Genomic DNA, 17,626 nt, shown 5'->3' with positions numbered 1-17,626 from the left:
GTACAGACCAAAAGTTTGGACACACCTTCTCATTTAAATATTTTTCTTCATTTTCATGACTATGAAAATTGCACATTCACACTGAAAGCATCAAAACTATGAATTAACACATGTGGAATTATATACTTAACAAAAACGTGAGAAACAACTGAAATTATGTCTTATATTCTAGGTTCTTCAAAGTAGCCACCTTTTGCTTTGATGACTGCTTTGCACACTCTTGGCATTTAGTTTTCGACATGGCAGCTGAATGATTTACAGCTATTAGCCAGGCTGAGTACATATGGGGGTTGCCTGGTTGCTAGGGAATCCCCACATGTAATCAAGCTGGCTAATAGCTGTAAATCATGCTGCTGAGGTGATGAAAACGAAATCTCTGAGCAGTCATAAATACTTGGAGGTCACCCGAGCGTGCACTGGAAAACCTGAGCAACGAGTACTCGCTCATCACTAGTTGCAGGGCAATTTTCCAACTTTTAACATTCACAAGTCAATCCTGAGCAATAAGATAAAATGAATCACGTTACATTCTGATACTCATGTTTTCTGAAGGTAAACACTTTGCACATAACGGAAATGGAATATGACGCTGCTTTATGAGCAACAGGAAATAAATAGAATATATTAACTACATGGAGATTTGCACCAAAGCTGAGTTTTGGGAAGTAATGGCTCCTTAGTCACCCACCCGATTGCTTATATCAATGCTTCTGCCTTATGGACTTTCCCAATGTTGATCATGGCAGCAGAAAATAGGGCAGGGAGTGACTGCTGATTTGCTGCTTTAGTGTATTTCTATTATGCTCCATGTCCCCTGATGAACCCCCAGGATTCCAACGGGGGGGGGGGGGGGGGAAACGCGTCGGGCAGTATAGGGAAGATATCCCGGCAGGAGACCAGCGGAGCTGTATGATTGTATGACCACCCACAACGCCTCTGGGATGCAGATGAGTAGAAGCGTGTACTATAGTATTGAACTATGGGGTGTTGTCTGTTTGGTTGTTTAACCTGCTCTGGTGGTCCCCTGTTTGTTGTGGGGATGTCTCTGTGTTTATTTGGGCCGCAGTCCTATTGAGGACACTGTATATCTGGGAGTCATCTGACCACTTGAAAATTTTGGATACACATGACTATACGTTTACTTAAATAGGAATGTGGGATGGAGTGGCCCGCTGATATATTTTTTTGATAAACGAGACACTGATATTTTCACCCAATAGTTGTGATTTTTCTATTACTCCCTATTAGGGACCTTTTTGTCTGGTACTAAATAACAATTTAGTTTTTTCTGCTGAGTTCATTTTTTTGCTTTTTTCTATTCTAATTTTTGCATTTTTTTGATTTTTTTATATTTGTTTCATTTTTTCCTGGGTATTGGTAATTAGTAGGTCTCCTTTAGGGAATATAGGGTGTATTTAGGGCTATTAGGGCCAGTCGTTGAGGAGCGGGGGCACCTACCACAGAAACTTAGGGTGTCAACCTCCGCTGTCAGGTAGGGACCAGTAATAGGACACCTGACAGCGTAAACTAGTTTATATTTTGATCTTTGAGCTGTTTGTATTTTTCTTAATATCATTGTCTCTTATACTGGAGCAAACTGTTTTAGCTTTGATAATTATTAAAAGTTATATTTTAGGGATCCTTGTTGTTTTTGGTTTTTGGGTGTATTTCTATTAGGCCAGGTTCACATTGCGTTAAAGCAGCCCATTCAACACATGCGTTAAACGGGCTGCGTTAACGCAATGCCGACATGTCATATCGCTAGCGCAGATAAAGCTAGCAGATGCTCTATCTGCGCTAGCGGTGATGGACTCGCATCCCAGGGTCTGTCACTTAATGACGGCACAATGCTAGCGCATTGCTGGCGCCCCCGGAAGAAGCTGGCTGCGAAACGTGCGTTGGGGTGAGGTGGGAAGCTGTGTCTGCTGGAAGGTAGCTATTATCATTTTTTTGGTCGTATATATATATATATATATATATATATATATATATATATATATATATATATATATATATATATATATTTATTTGGTATATCTTATGCATGCTGAGGTAGCTTGTGCTGTACCAGACAGTGTTATAAGAATGGTTACCACTTGCAGCATATCTTACTGTTGATAGACACTTGTATATTACATAATACTATTCAGCTTCCCATCCTTTGTTAGGGCGCCTGTGCACTATATTGCACTATTTGTCATTTTAATTACTTCTTAATAAAGTTTTGTTGATTTTACTTCTTTCTGGATCTCTTTGTTTCTGTTGTCCTTAAGGGTAAGACCGAATATGGTAACAATGTATTATAAAGTGCCAGCTATATGGTTTGGACATTGGTGAAAACTTTTAAAACGTAATGTGAACCCAGCCTTACTAATTCATAGGACCCAAAAGTAGAAAAATGTGTTGTATCAGTTTATAGCAGTCGTTGGTTTTAGAAAAGGGAATAATTTTTTTTAACTCCTTTTAATCAAAAAATTATAGCTCCGATGCTGAGATATTGTCTAAAGCATTTACACATGAAAGAGGATGTCTGGGACACAGTTTTCATCTTTTCTCAGCCCTCTCTCCCTATAGGTTATATATTAGTAGTTAGTCACTGATTATTGACATTTCTTTGTAATAATTGACTTTGGTCAAATGTTAACTACGATAGTAAATAAATTCAAGAGAATTTTAGTCACTATATTTTGGGTACTTTAATGATTTCTGTAGAATTTCTGGTGTCAGAAATATGTGCATTTTGAGTCAAGTATTTCCTCCTAGGTAAGAGTCTAAAATTCAGATCAGTTTTCAGCTTATTTTTTGAGTAAAATATGGCAGGAGCACTTATGGCATATGTATATGTTTGGTTGTCATTTTTAGTTTCTGTCTAGTTTGTGGAAATGTTTTGATTTTTTTAAAAACCCCGGTGGAACATACTGTATATTGAAAGAGCCATTGTTTCTCAGATAAAAACCTGTCAGGCAAGTTACGCCGGGTGAGAACAGATGGACTTTGTAGTTTCAAGGGAACTTGTCATCTCCAGAAGCGCAGATTACCTGCAGACATAGAGGTGATCTGCAGATGAATAGCATTTAAATCCTGTGTAGCTGCTTACTAGAAGAACGGCTATAGGGAGAAAATGAAGATATGTTCTCCCTGCAGCCGCTGGCTTCCAGCCATCAGGGTGGTTCAGGGAGCTGTTATAGTCACCACTCTTTACACACTAAGCGCGCTGAATTCCTCCTTGGTACATTGATTGATTGACAGCCTGCTTGGCACACACTCTGCACGCATGCTGCAGAGCAGGCTGACAATATAAAATGCAGAAGAGTTATTACAGAGCGCTCACAGTATAGTGAAGAGGATACAATAAATTAACAAAATATTTATCCTCGCATCCACCATCGCTCCAGAGCTTCTGGTGGTCTTCCCACTCTTTAGTACCTGTCCTCCTATTCCATGATGATTGCTGTGATTTGCTATGGTGGAACAATCAGCATGTGACTGCTGAGGCCAGTGATCGGCTGTAGTGACCATCTGAGGGTAGTTGGTATATAATCACTGTAGGGCAGCCAACAAAGACTAGCAGGGCCACCAATTCTGGCTAGGGAAGGAGCAGCTGATGATTCAGCAGGTGAGTGTAAATTACTTTGTTACATTCACACGTTTCCAACTTTCTGGTCAATTTTCAAAAATTGCAGATTATCAATTCAAAGCTGCCTGTAACAATAAGATTATATAAAGTCACCATTGTAACATCTAAATTTGATTTTCTTTCTTTTAATAACTTTTGGATACTAGGAAAATCGTCCAGTTCCTGAACCAGGCCCAAATGGTGAGTGTCTAATCCTATGAACTTAATAGTATGGTGGTAGATAATTCTTACGATGGCTGTATAATTGATGCTCACACAACATAATAACAGGGTGATTGATGTTCCATTGAAGGGGTTGTCCAAGATCAGAAAAACATGGCTGCTTTTTTGAGAAACTTTGTCCTGAAAGTTCTCCTTAGCACTGTGGATTAGAACTAGATCATATTTCATAGCCCAAATATCCTTGATCCAGGTACAAAGACCAGACCTAGATGGTGGCCCATTTTAATTCCAGAGTAGAAATATAAAAAAAAATGTGGGCCGGCAGTATCTGGAGAAGCAGCCTGGTGTCGAATTTGCCGGGGGTTTTAGGAGGAATATTCATTAAAGACGTTCCTGATCTTACCATCCATTACTTTTCATATGAGTAAATTGAAAAAAGGTCAAAAATACTTTTTTTCCCAGAAATTAAAGTAAAAAAAAGAAGGTAGCCAAACCCTGTTAAGATTTGCATGCATTCATTTGTCAGTGGCCACCCCTCTTTCTCCACTTCTGATAGACATTTCCTTTATCAGCTGATGTCTTTCCCAAGAGATTTCAATCAGGAATATAGGGGGAATTGGGTTAAATTGCCACCAGTAGAAGAACCAGGCATATCAAATTATTATGCCTAATCCTTTTGTCTCCTCAGAAAATAAGTTGCTGTCAGAGGTTTCTGCCAGCAGCTTAATCCACTGTCCCTACTGAAAAGAAAGAAAGTGATATCAGAAAATGATCTATTGTTTAAATAAGTTTTTTGTGTTAAATGTATTTTTCTTAAATATTTGGCAATATTTTTCCCATAAAGCAATTTGCACATTTACACTATAAGAAATAGACTCTATATTTTATGTAGAGGCATCTAATGAGTGTGTGCAAAGATTATTGTGATGGATGAGGAAGCAGGGGAGCTGTGAAATTATTTGTTATGGGTGAATTCTTTGGTATCGTATATACCCGAGTATAAGCCGACCCGAGTATAAGCCGACCCGAGTATAAGCCGACCCCCCTAATTTTACCACAAAAAACTGAGAAAACTTAATGACTCGAGTATAAGCCTAGGGTGTGAAATGAAGCAGCTACCGGTAAATGTCAAAAGTAAAAATAGATACCAATAAAAGTAAAATTAATTGAGACATGAGTAGGTTAAGTGTTTTTGAATATCCATATTGAATCAGGAGCCCCATATGTTCGGAGTCGAGTTCCCGCCGCTGCACAGGGGGAATCTCGAACCATGTCTGCTGCGGTCTCCCATTCTTCTCCAGCCGCAGTGGAGTCTGCTCAGCGGAGACCTCGGTCCCAGTGTCTTGCTCAGTCTCACTCTGTGCATAGGGTTACTGCTGCTTTTCCAGCTTCTGCCATTGAAGCCAGTGCTGGGCAGCGGCGAGCAGACGCTTTTGGGACTAAGTTCTGCTTTTCCCCTTCTGAGCATGCCCAGGGCAAGATCTCCCATTGGAGATCGAGGGTCACATGCTCAGATACTGCAGCAGATCCCATTGGTCCTCCATGAAGGTCCTGAAGGTACTCAACTTCTGTGGCAGCCTCCCATTGGTCCTTATGGGAAGGTCCTGTACATGCTGCAGCTATAAAATGTTCGCATGACCGCATGGCCATGCGCTAGTGTAAACTTGTAAATGTGTGTGTGTTGATGTGTGAAAGTCGTTCATTAATTATCCCCTCCCTTGTGTATGACTGCTCACGTAAGGTGGATGATTGCTATCTAGCGCCCAACTTAGCCATCAGCACGTAACACACAAAACAGCGTCTAATTGCTGTGACCGCCAGTGCAGCGCCGTGCGCTTTCACAGCGCTTTCCTGACCCAAGCCTGGGTGGTTAGTGGCGTCCGCCAGTGCGGCACCGCACACACTCTCGTGCATCTTTATTATTATTTCTTTCACTCTGACACCCCGGTTGCGGTGTCGAGCGCAAGAGGTCTATGTGAACTCAAATCCTATGTCTTGGGATTGAGTTCTGAGACTCCTTGCTTGCGCTCTTGGTGCGGTACCGTGGCCCTGTGACACAACAGGGTTCGCTTCCTTCACACAGGGTGAAATTAACCCGTGTGTGTGTATCCACATTGTACCGCCATATAGTCTGTCATTACTTGGCAGCAGGTTCCATCTCTGCACGGTGGACCCCGGGCTGCGAACGCACCTTACTCTATCTTTCTTATTATTTGGTGTGTTCCGCTTGCCCTAACATTACACTAGTGCCAGGGTCTGGCTAGTAATGATGGACAAACAGCAATCCTTGCGGTACATCCAGCAGCTGGAGGGTAGGTTGGCAGCTCTCGAGCGCACAACCTCAGCTGTGGATGTAACCGCAGTTGCTGTTCAGGCTGCTAGCGTGGCTGCAGCCACCTTGTCCACTGCCACCCCTGTACCGACTTTATCTCGCCTCCCGCTACCAGAAAAATTTTCTGGTGATAGTAAGTCTTGTAGGGGTTTCGTGAGTCAGTGCTCTATACATCTCGAGCTTCTGGCCTCTCGTTTCCCTACAGAGCGGGCAAAGGTGGGGTTTATTGTGTCTCTCCTGTCGGACAGGGCGTTGGAGTGGGCTACGCCGCTGTGGGAGCATGGCGATCATGTGGTGCAGAGTGCATCGTTGTTCCTGAGCACTCTGAAACAGGTCTTTTTAGGACCTCGTGTCACCCATGATACGGCGCTCCAACTGTTGGCATTGACTCAGGGCTCGTCCTTGGTCAGCCATTTTGCCGTCCACTTCTGCACCCTAGCATCTGAGCTGGAGTGGTCGGATAAAGCACTTATTCCGATATTTTGGAGGGGGCTGGCTGACCACGTGAAGGACGCCCTGGCCACTAGGGAGATTCCCGCCACACTGGAGGAGGTAATAGCAGTGTCCACTCGTATTGACCTCCGTTTTCACGAGCGGAGGTTAGAGCGAGCCCAGTGTAGGCAGAGGTTTCGGCTGGCTCCCACCTTTGCCAAACCTTTGGAATCTCCAGTCCAGGCTCCTGAGTCACATGAGGCCATGGAAGTATCACGAGCGGGATTTAAGTCCCAGTCCGCTCGTGCACTCCAGGTTTGTCATGTTTGCCAGCAGTCAGGACATCTTGCCACCAGATGTCCCCAGAGGTCGAGGAAACATCAGCGTCTAGTGGTAGTAGGTGGAGGTACACTAGACACGGCGATGTTTACCTCCAAATTGTCCTTTAAGGGGACAATTACAATAGGCTCATTCACTCACTTGGTAGAGCTCTGCATGGATTCTGGGGCGGAGGGCAATTTTATGTCTTCTGCCTTTGCCCAATGTCACGCAATACCCCTGGTAATGCTAGCTCAACCAGTAACTGTACGAGTGGTGAATGGGTCAACACTGCCCTCACAGATAACACACCAGACCATCCCTTTCACTCTGTCCTTGTCGCCATCTCATCAGGAGATTATATCTCTGCTCGTCATTCCTGAGGGAACTGATGAGATCCTGTTAGGGATGCCTTGGCTACGGTATCACTCTCCTCATATTGAGTGGTCCACAGGCAGAATTTTAGGATGGGGTGAATCTTGTGGAGGTAGATGTCAGAGGGAGAGCGTTCAGGTTGCTACTACTGAGGTACCCGCAGATTTATCCTCTCTTCCCAAGCAATATTGGTCTTATGCGGACGTGTTCTCCAAAAGGGCTGCGGAGACCCTTCTGCCTCACCGCCCCTATGACTGTCCTATTGACCTCTTGCCTGGTGCTGAGCCTCCCCGGGGTCGAGTCTATCCTTTGTCTCTCCCAGAGACGGAGGCAATGTCACAGTATATCTGAGAGAATCTGGCAAGAGGATTCATTAGGAAGTCAGTGTCACCTGCAGGGGCTGGGTTCTTCTTTGTACAGAAGAAGAGTGGAGAACTGCGTCCATGCATAGACTACAGAGGTCTTAACGCCATCACCGTTAAAAATAAGTACCCACTACCCCTGATATCTGAGCTTTTTGATAAGCTACGGGGAGCAAGGGTATTTACTAAATTAGATCTGCGGGGTGCTTACAACCTGATTCGCATCCGTGAGGGGGACGAATGTAAGACTGCTTTTAACACCAGGGATGGGCACTATGAATATCTGGTGATGCCCTTCGGGCTCTGTAATGCCCCAGCTGTTTTCCAAGACTTTGCAAATGACATCTTCCGGGATATGCTTTCCACCTCGGACGTAGGTTATCTGGATGATATTCTCATCTACTCTCCAGATATAGACTCCCACCGGAGAGATGTTTGCAAGGTCTTCGACCTCCTACGGGCTAACTCCCTCTATGCCAAGTTGGAGAAGGGTGTGTTTGAGCAGGAGTCCTTGCCTTTCCTTGGCTATATCATCTCTGCCCAGGGATTGGCTATGGATCCTGTCAAGCTACAGGCTGTGATGGACTGGCAGGAACCCTATTCTTTTAAAGTGGTGCAGCGCTTTATGGGGTTCATTAATTACTATCGCCAGTTCATTCCCCACTTCTCAACTTTGGTAGCTCCCTTGGTTGCCCTCACCAAGAAGGGAGCAAATCCCAAGTTGTGGTCAGAAGAGGTCTCCAAGGCCTTTCTCTTGATTAAGTCACACTTCACTAGCGCTCCCATACTACATCGCCCCGATGTAGATAAGCCATTTATTATGGAGGTGGATGCCTCATCCGTTGGTGCTGGAGCAGTCCTCTTCCAAAAGGATGCTCAAGGTCGGAAGCATCCTTGCTTCTTCTCTAAGACGTTTTCACCAGCAGAGAGGAATTATTCCATCGGGGACAGGGAGTTGCTAGCCATGAATTTGGCTTTCTCAGAGTGGAGACACCTCTTGGAGGGAGCTCGCTTTCCCTTCCAAGTGTTCACAGACCACAAGAACTTGGTGCACTTACAGACAGCCCAGCGGCTGAATTCTCACCAGGCTAGATGGTCCCTGTTCTTCTCCCGGTTCCATTTTACTCTCCATTTTCTCTCCGGGGAGAAGAACATTCGTGCTGACGCTCTCTCTCGCTGCTCTGTAGTGTCATCTGAGGAGGAGGAGCCTCGGCTTATTGTCCCTTCTGAGAGCCTGAGAACTGTGGCTCCGGTTTTGCTAGAGTCTGTGCCCCCAGCCAAGTCTTTCATTCCATCTAATTTGCGACCGGAGGTTCTCTCTTGGGCTCACTCGTCCAGGGTGGGTGGACATTTTGGGACCAAGAGGACATCTAAGCTTTTGGCGAGGACATACTGGTGGCCGCATATGGCCCATGACATCAGGGACTATATTCGGGCGTGTGTCTCCTGCGCCAAGAATCTGTCTCCTCGGCAACGGCCTGCTGGGCAACTTTACCCCCTGCCGGTGGCAGACAGGCCCTGGGAGATGGTCAGGATGGACTTCGTGGTGGGTTTACCCAAGTCTCGTAACTGCACCGTTATCTGGGTTGTCACTCATCATTTCTCTAAGATGGTGCACTTGGTGCCGCTTCCACGGTTACCTTCTGCACGGGCCTTGGCGGCATTGTTCATTAAACATATTTTCCGTTTACATGGCATGCCTGATAAAATTGTCAGTGACCGGGGTCCCCAGTTTGCGTCTCGGTTTTGGAGAGAGCTCTGTCGTTTACTCAGCATAGAACTAAATCTCTGCTCTGCTTATCATCCCGAGACGAATGGGTTGGTAGAGAGGGCCAACCAGACTCTGGTGACATATTTGCGACATTTTGTCTCTGCTAGGCAGGATGACTGGGCATCTTTGCTACCTTGGGCAGAATTTGCTCTGAACAACGCCGTAGCCGATTCCACTGGGCAGACTCCTTTTCTTCTTAATTACGGCCAGCATCCACGTGTCCCTGTGCCCATGCCCGTGTCATACACTGATTCCAGGGTGGCAGACTGGGCAGTGGATGCACGTGACATTTGGGACCGCACACAGGATGCCATTCGGGCTTCCAAGGAGAGAATGAGGGTTTCTGCCGATGCTCACCGGTGCCCCGCTCCGACCTTCGCTCCTGGCGACTTAGTGTGGCTCTCCGCCCGTAACATCAGGCTGTGAGTTGAGTCCACTAAGTTTGCGCCTCGCTACATTGGTCCTTTCAAGGTTCTGGAACAGGTTAACCCTGTAGTCTACCATTTGGCTATTCCTCCGCGCCTTGGTATCACTGACACCTTCCACGTTTCCCTCTTAAAGCCCGTCTATATGTCCCGGTTTTCTGAGTCATCTGCCGGGACATCGGGTTCATCCACGGATGAGTACGAGGTGAATGCTATCGTGGGGTGCAAGGTAGTACGTGGCAAAATATACTATCTGGTGGACTGGAAGGGCCACGGCCCTGAGGACAGAACCTGGGAACCTGTAGAGCACATTCAGGCTCCGCTGCTCATTGCAGCCTTTGAGCGTAGCGAGACCCAGGGATGGGGGGGCCCTAGGAGGGGGGTAATGTTAGGAGTCAAGTTCCCGCCGCTGCACAGGGGGAATCTCGAACCCTGTCTGCTGCGGTCTCCCATTCTTCTCCAGCTGCAGTGGAGTCTGCTCAGCGGAGACCTCGGTCCCAGCGTCTTGCTCAGTCTCACTCTGTGCATAGGGTTACTGCTGCTTTTCCAGCTTCTGCCATTAAAGCCAGTGCTGGGCAGCGGCAAGCAGACGCTTTTGGGACTAAGTTCTGCTTTTCCCCTTCTGAGCATGCCCAGGGCAAGATCTCCCATTGGAGATCGTGGGTCACATGCTCAGATACTGCAGCAGATCCCATTGGTCCTCCAGGAAGGTCCTGAAGGTGCTCAACTCTGTGGCAGCCTCCCATTGGTCCTTCTGGGAAGGTCCTGTACATGCTGCAGCTATAAAATGTTCACATGACCGCACGGCCATGCGCTAGTGTAAACGTGTGTGTGTTGATGTGTGAAAGTCGTTCATTAATTATCCCCTCCCTTGTGTATGACTGCTCGCGTAAGGTGGATGATTGCTATCTAGCGCCCGACTTAGACATCAGCACGTAACACACAAAACAGCATCTAATTGCTGTGACCGCCAGTGCGGCGCCGTGCACTTTCACAGCGCTTTCCTGACCCAAGCCTGGGTGGTTAGTGGCGTCCGCCAGTGCGGCACCGCATGCACTCTCGTGCATCTTTATTATTATTTCTTTCACTCTGACACCCCAGTTGTGGTGTCGAGCGCAATAGGTCTATATGAACTCAAATCCTGTGTCTTGGGATTGAGTTCTGAGACTCCTTGCTTGCGCTCTTGGTGCGGTACCGCGGCCCTGTGACACAACAGGGTTCGCTTCCTTCACACAGGGTGAAGTTAACCCGTGTGTGTATCCACATTGTACCACCATATAGTCTGTCATTACTTGGCAGCAGGTTCCATCTCTGCACGGTGGATCCCGGGCTGCGAACGCACCTTACTCTATCTTTCTTATTATTTGGTGCGTTCCGCTAGCCCTAACACCATATAATGCTCCATAAAGTTTATGATGGCCCCATAAAATGCTCCATATTAAAATATGCCCCATATAATGCTGCATAAAGGTTAATAATGGCCCCATAAGATGCTCCATAGACACATTTGCCCAATATAATGCTGCACAAATATTGATTATGGCCCCATAAGATGCTCCATAAAGACACTTGCCCCATATAGTGCTACACAAACATTATGGCCCCATAAGATGCCCCATATAGACAATTGCTCCCTATAGTGCTGCACAAATGTTGATTATGGCCCCATACAGACACTTGCCCCATATAATGCTCCACAAACAATAATTATGGCCCCATACGATGCTCCATAAAGATATTTGCCCCATATAGTGCTGCACAAATGTTGATTATGGCCCCATAAGATGCGCCATATAGACATTTGCCCCATATAATGCTGCACAAACATTATGGCCCCATATAGACACTTGCCCCATATAGTGCTCCATACAGACATTTGCTGTTGCTGCGAATAAGAAAAAAAATCACATACTCACCTCTCCGTCGCTCAGGCCCCCGGCACTTTCAATATTCACTTGACTTCGTTCTGGCGCCGCTCCATCTTCAGGCAGAGGGCGCGCACTATCCATGTCACCGCGCCCTCTGACCTGAGCATCACTACAGAAGACACTGAAGACGGAGCAGGGCCGGAACGAGGAGCAGGTGAATATCGCGCTGCGCAGCGCAGCGCTCCCCTCCCCGTTATACTCACCTGCTCCTGGCGCGGTGTCCCTGCTTCCCCGGCGCTGACAGCTTCTTCCTGTACTGAGTGGTCACCGTTACCGCTCATTACAGTAATGAATATGCGGCTCCACCCCTATGGGAGGTGGAGCTGCATATTCATTACTGTAATGAGAGGTACCATGTGACCGCTCAGTACAGGAAGAAGCTGCCGGGGAAAAGACGTGCAGGGACTGCACCAGGAGCAGTTGAGTATAATTAGACAGCCACCGCTCCCCCTCCCCTGCCGACCCCTGAGTATGACTCGAGTATAAGCCGAGAGGGGGACTTTAAGCCCTAAAAAATGGGCTGAAAACCTCGGCTTATACTCGAGTATATACGAGTATATATGGTATCAGCTTTGTATAGAGATTTTACCAGTTATTGTAATCCAGTCTCTCATGATAAGGAAACTGTAGTAGCTTTTTGTGAAAGAATAATAAGTATGGCCTCAATTTATCATTTGTGGGGTTTTTTAAAGTCATATTCCTTTTGTGTGTCTTATGGTATTATTTGCCGATTTTGGTGCCAAATTCATCAAAATGGTGCATGGGATCCATGAATTTGGCATAAAGTAAAAAACTGGCTTGCTTCCTCTCTTAAACCATTTTTTTGACTTTTGGCGTCTAAAGATGCACGTTGATGCCTCAAGTCACAAAAACTGAGTCAAAATTTTGGTGTACTCATAAATGCCTCGGGAGAGGGGGCTAGATTGAAGTTCTGCCAAATTTTGTGACTTTTTAAGAAGTCACAATTGATAAATCAAGCGAGAACATATGGAATTGCTAGGCTCTACCTACAAAGCAGAAATGAAAACAAAAAAAAAGACGCAAATAGAATAATGAACTGAGTGGAAACAAAAAAGGGCACAACATTGCACAAAAAAAGGGAAAACTGGGACATTATTTTCATTAAATGTGTGTGTATGTGGTGTTTAGTGTCGATATATTATACTCGCCTACCACTGCTCTCCTTTGACCACCGCCATTCTGACCCTCTTCTCTGTGACATCACCGCTGCGATCTCTCCGAATCGTACTGTGCTCTGTGTAACATGGAAGTATCTTTTATCATGTAAGTCTATGGAGCATCAGAACGAGACTCTATAGACTTACACTGTAATAGAGACTTCCGGCTCACGCATAGAGTTACCCAGATGTTCTGATGAGCCGTGACTTCACTGAGAAGAGGAGCAGAACGGAGCTGGATACCGGAGAGAGCGACGGTTGGTGACCATATTAATACACTCACTACATTACATGCATATACACACATTTAATGAATGAAAATATTCATGGGAGGGCTTCTCTGTCACACACACCTATTATAAAAATGTCATTTTCTGATTATATATTCCCTTTAAAAACAGACATTTCCCGATGCAAAATAATTTTTTTTTAATCCCATTTATTTGTAGATGTCTTACTGCAGATGCATTCAGTTGGAATATGTGGATCAGATGTACATTACTGGCAGCATGGTCGCATTGGTGATTTTATAGTGAAAAAACCTATGGTTCTTGGACACGAAGCCTCTGGGACAGTGGTAAAAGTGGGAGCCTCAGTGACCCAACTAAAACCAGGTACAGAACAGTGATGATTACCCACTTAAATGAGTATTATTCATTTTTTATATGCATTTTTCAAAACATTTGCAGCATAGATTAGTTACTGAAAGTTTCCTGCATTCCTATACATCATTGATGTATTATTTGTGACATGTTCCCACAGAATTGGACAGTGCGCACTCCCTAGAAATATGCTAAGTGTACATTCCTCTACTTGTCCAGCATGTACTTCTGGAATACTTCCTGGTGCAGAGATGTGCACGTAGCCTTAGTCATTTATAGGGAAATGGCACTGAAAGACATATTCCCATATGTGTTAACAACTGCATTGTTTCACTGCAGAGCTGCTATTATGAAAATGATGGAATGCTGCCACGTACAGGATGCTTGTCTCGCTTTTTTTTTACTTTGAGGCAGATGCACAAGTGATAGAATGGAAGAATAACAGCAGTAAAACAGTTTCTTTCTTTCTAAAAACTGACACATAAGGAAACTAGATGGACTCCATAATCATCAATGGGGTCCCTCTGCTACCGTTTAGGCCAATTATGTAACAGATTTGTTTTTGACATTAATTCCATTTGCATGTTCCTATAAAGAGGATGGACAAAGTGACAAAATGCAAGTGTGAATTTCGCCTTACAGATATCCAATACAGTGGAGAAAATTAGTATTTGATACACTGCAGATTTGCAAGTTTTCCCACCTACAAAGAATGGAGAGGTCTGTAATTTTTATCGTAGGTACACTTCAACCGTGAGACAGAATTGTAACCCCTTCGCGACATGCGCCGTACTAGTACTGCGCTGCCGGCACTGCATTAGTGGCAGCCGCAGTACTAGTACGGCGCATCGATCACCGCGGTCTCGCGCTGAGCGCCGCGGTGATCGGGTGCGGGTGTCAGCTGTATATGACAGCTGACACCCCGCAGCAATGCCCACGATCGGCGCTGTCGCCGATCGCGGGCATTTAACCCCTCTGATGCCGCTGTCAATAGTGACAGCGGCATAGAGGGGGATCGCGCAGGGACGGGGGCTCCCTGCGCTCTCCCACCGGAGCAGCGCGATGAGATCGCGCTGCTCCGGTGACCTGGAAGGAGTCCCCGGATCCAAGATGGCCGCGGGACTCCTTCCGGGTCATGAGGTGACCCTGCTTGCCGGCGTCTGCTGAGAATCCTCATAGCAGGCGCCGGCAAGCCTGTGGAACGTGCCTGTCACATCGGTGATCAGACAGAGTGCTGTGCACACTGTCTGATCACCAATCTGTGATGTCCCCCCCTGGGACAAAGTAAAAAAGTAAAAAAAAAATTTTTCCACATATGTAAAAAAAAAATAAAAAAAAAATTCCTAAATAAAGAAAAAAATATATATATATTCCCATAAATACATTTCTTTATCTAAATAAAAAAAAAAATCACACAATAAAAGTACACATATTTGGTATCGCCGCGTCCGTAACGACCCCACCTATAAAACTATATCACTAGTTAACCCCTTCAGTGAACACCGTAAAAAAAAAAAAAAAAAAACGAGGCAAAAAACAACGCTTTATTCTCATACCGCCAAACAAAAAGTGGAATAACACGCGATCAAAAAGACGGATATAAATAACCATGGTATCGCTGAAAACATCATCTTGTCCCGCAAAAAAAACCCACCATACAGCATCATCAGCAGAAAAATAAAAAAGTTATAGCTCTCAGAATAAAGCGATGCAAAAACAATTATTTTTTTATATAAAATAGTTTTTATTGTGTAAAAGCGCCAAAACATAAAAAAATTACATAAATGAGTTATCGCTGTAATCGTATTGACCCGAAGAATAAAGCTGCTTTATCCTTTTTACCAAACGCGGAACGGTATAAACGCCCCCCCTAAAAGAATTTCAGGAATTGCTGGTTTTTGTTCATTCCGCCTCCCAAAAATCGGAATAAAAAGCGATCAAAAAATGTCATGTACCCGAAAATGGTACCAATAAAAACGTCAACTCGTCCTGCAAAAAACAAGATTTCACATGACTCTGTGGACCAAAATATGGAAAAATTATAGCTCTCAAAATGTGGTGATGCAAAAACTATTTTTTGCAATAAAAAGCGTCTTTTAGTGTGTGAAGGCTGCCAACCATAAAAATCCGCCCAAAAAACGCTATATAAGTAAATCAAATCCCCCTTCATCACCCCTTTAGTTAGGGAAAAATAATAAAATTTAAAAAAATATATTTATTTCCATTTTCCCGTTAGGCTACTTTCACACTAGCGTCGGTACGGGGCCGTCGCGCTGCGTCGGCCCGACATACCGACGCATACTGTGCAAGCGCCGCACAACGGGGGCAGCGGATGCTGTTTTTCCATGCATCCGCTGCCCCATTGTGAGGTGCAGGGAGGTGTGGGTGGAGTTCCATCCGCGCATGCGCGGTCGGAAATGGTGGACCGTCGGCACAAAAAAAGTTACATGTAACGTTTTTTGCTGCCGGCGGTCCGTCACAACACGACGCAACCGTCGCACGACACTTGCGACGTGTGTCAATACGTCGCTAATGTTAGTCTATGGGGAAAAAACGCATCCTGCAGATGACTTTGCAGGATGCGTTTTTTCGCCAAAATGACGCATTGCGACGTATGCAAAAAAACGCTAGTGTGAAAGTAGCGCTAGGGTTAGGACTAGGGTTAGGGCTAGGGTTAGGGTTAGGGTTTCAGTTAGAATTGGAGAGTTTTCACTGTTTAGGCACATCAGGGGCTCTCCAAACGCGACATGGCATCCGATCTCAATGCGTTTGCGTAAAAAACGCATGCGTTTTTATAGGAAAAAAACAGAACACACACTGAAAAGTCACCCACCACCATCAAGGTGATAAAGGGATCCAAACTCTAACCCTATCCCTACCCCTAAACTCACCCCTAACCATTTAATGAACATTTTCTGACAGTCATAGTGCCACGTATTTCAGTGCCACGTATTTCAGTGCCACGATATTTCAGTGCCACGTCTTTCAGTGCCACGATATGTCAGTGCCACGTATTTCAGTGCCACGTATTTCAGTGCCACGTATTTCAGTGCCACGTCTTTCAGTGCCACGATATTTCAGTGCCACGTATTTCAGTGCCACGTATTTCAGTGCCACGTCTTTCAGTGCCACGATATTTCAGTGCCACGTCTTTCAGTGCCACGTCTTTGAAATATCGTGGCACTTAAATATGTGGCACTGAAATACGTGGCACTGAAATATTGTGGCATTTACGTGACATACGTGGCACTTAAATACGTGGCACTTAAATACGTGACACTTAAATACGTGGCCACTGAAATATCGTGGCATTTACGTGAAATACGTGGCACTTATATACGTGGCACTTATATACGTGGCCATTGAAATATCGTGGCACTTATATACGTATATACGTATATAAACGTATTTCAGTGCCACGTCTTTCAGTGCCACGATATTTCAGTGCCACGTCTTTCAGTGCCACGTCTTTGAAATATCGTGGCACTTAAATACGTGGCACTGAAATACGTGGCACTGAAATATTGTGGCATTTACGTGACATACGTGGCACTTAAATACGTGGCACTTAAATACGTGGCACTTAAATACGTGGCCACTGAAATATCGTGGCATTTACGTGAAATACGTGGCACTTATATACGTGGCACTTATATACGTGTCCACTGAAATATTGTGGCACTTATATACGTATAAACGTATTTCAGTGCCACGTCTTTCAGTACCATGATATTTCAGTGCCACGTCTTTGAAATATCGTGGCACTTAAATACGTGGCACTGAAATACGTGGCACTGAAATATTGTGGCATTTACGTGACATACGTGGCACTTAAATACGTGGCACTTAAATACGTGGCACTTAAATACGTGGCCACTGAAATATCGTGGCATTTACGTGAAATACGTGGCACTTATATACGTGGCACTTATATACGTGGCACTTATATACGTGGCCACTGAAATATCGTGGCACTTATATACGTATATACGTATATAAACGTATTTCAGTGCCACGTATTTCAGTGCCACGTATTTCAGGTTAGGGTTAGGGGTAGGGTTAGGGGTAGGGTTTTTTGTTTTTTTCTTGTTTTCTTGTGTTTTT

The 17,626-nt window shown here is 45.1% G+C and overlaps 1 protein-coding gene across 2 annotated transcripts in view; it reads left to right on the top strand.

Annotated features, from left to right (window-relative positions):
• SORD (sorbitol dehydrogenase) overlaps positions 1-17,626 on the top strand; it is an 80,127-nt gene that overhangs the window by 19,288 nt on the left and 43,213 nt on the right. For both annotated transcript variants that reach the window (XM_077263946.1, XM_077263947.1), the window contains exons 3-4: positions 3,784-3,817; positions 13,370-13,534. In XM_077263946.1, the coding sequence (XP_077120061.1) occupies positions 3,784-3,817; positions 13,370-13,534 (199 nt within the window). The remainder of the gene's footprint in view (positions 1-3,783; positions 3,818-13,369; positions 13,535-17,626) is intronic.

This window comes from Ranitomeya variabilis, chromosome 5, assembly GCF_051348905.1.
Source record: "Ranitomeya variabilis isolate aRanVar5 chromosome 5, aRanVar5.hap1, whole genome shotgun sequence".
NCBI classification, from domain to species: Eukaryota; Metazoa; Chordata; class Amphibia; order Anura; family Dendrobatidae; genus Ranitomeya; species Ranitomeya variabilis.
This window is presented reverse-complemented; position numbering and strand designations above follow the sequence as displayed.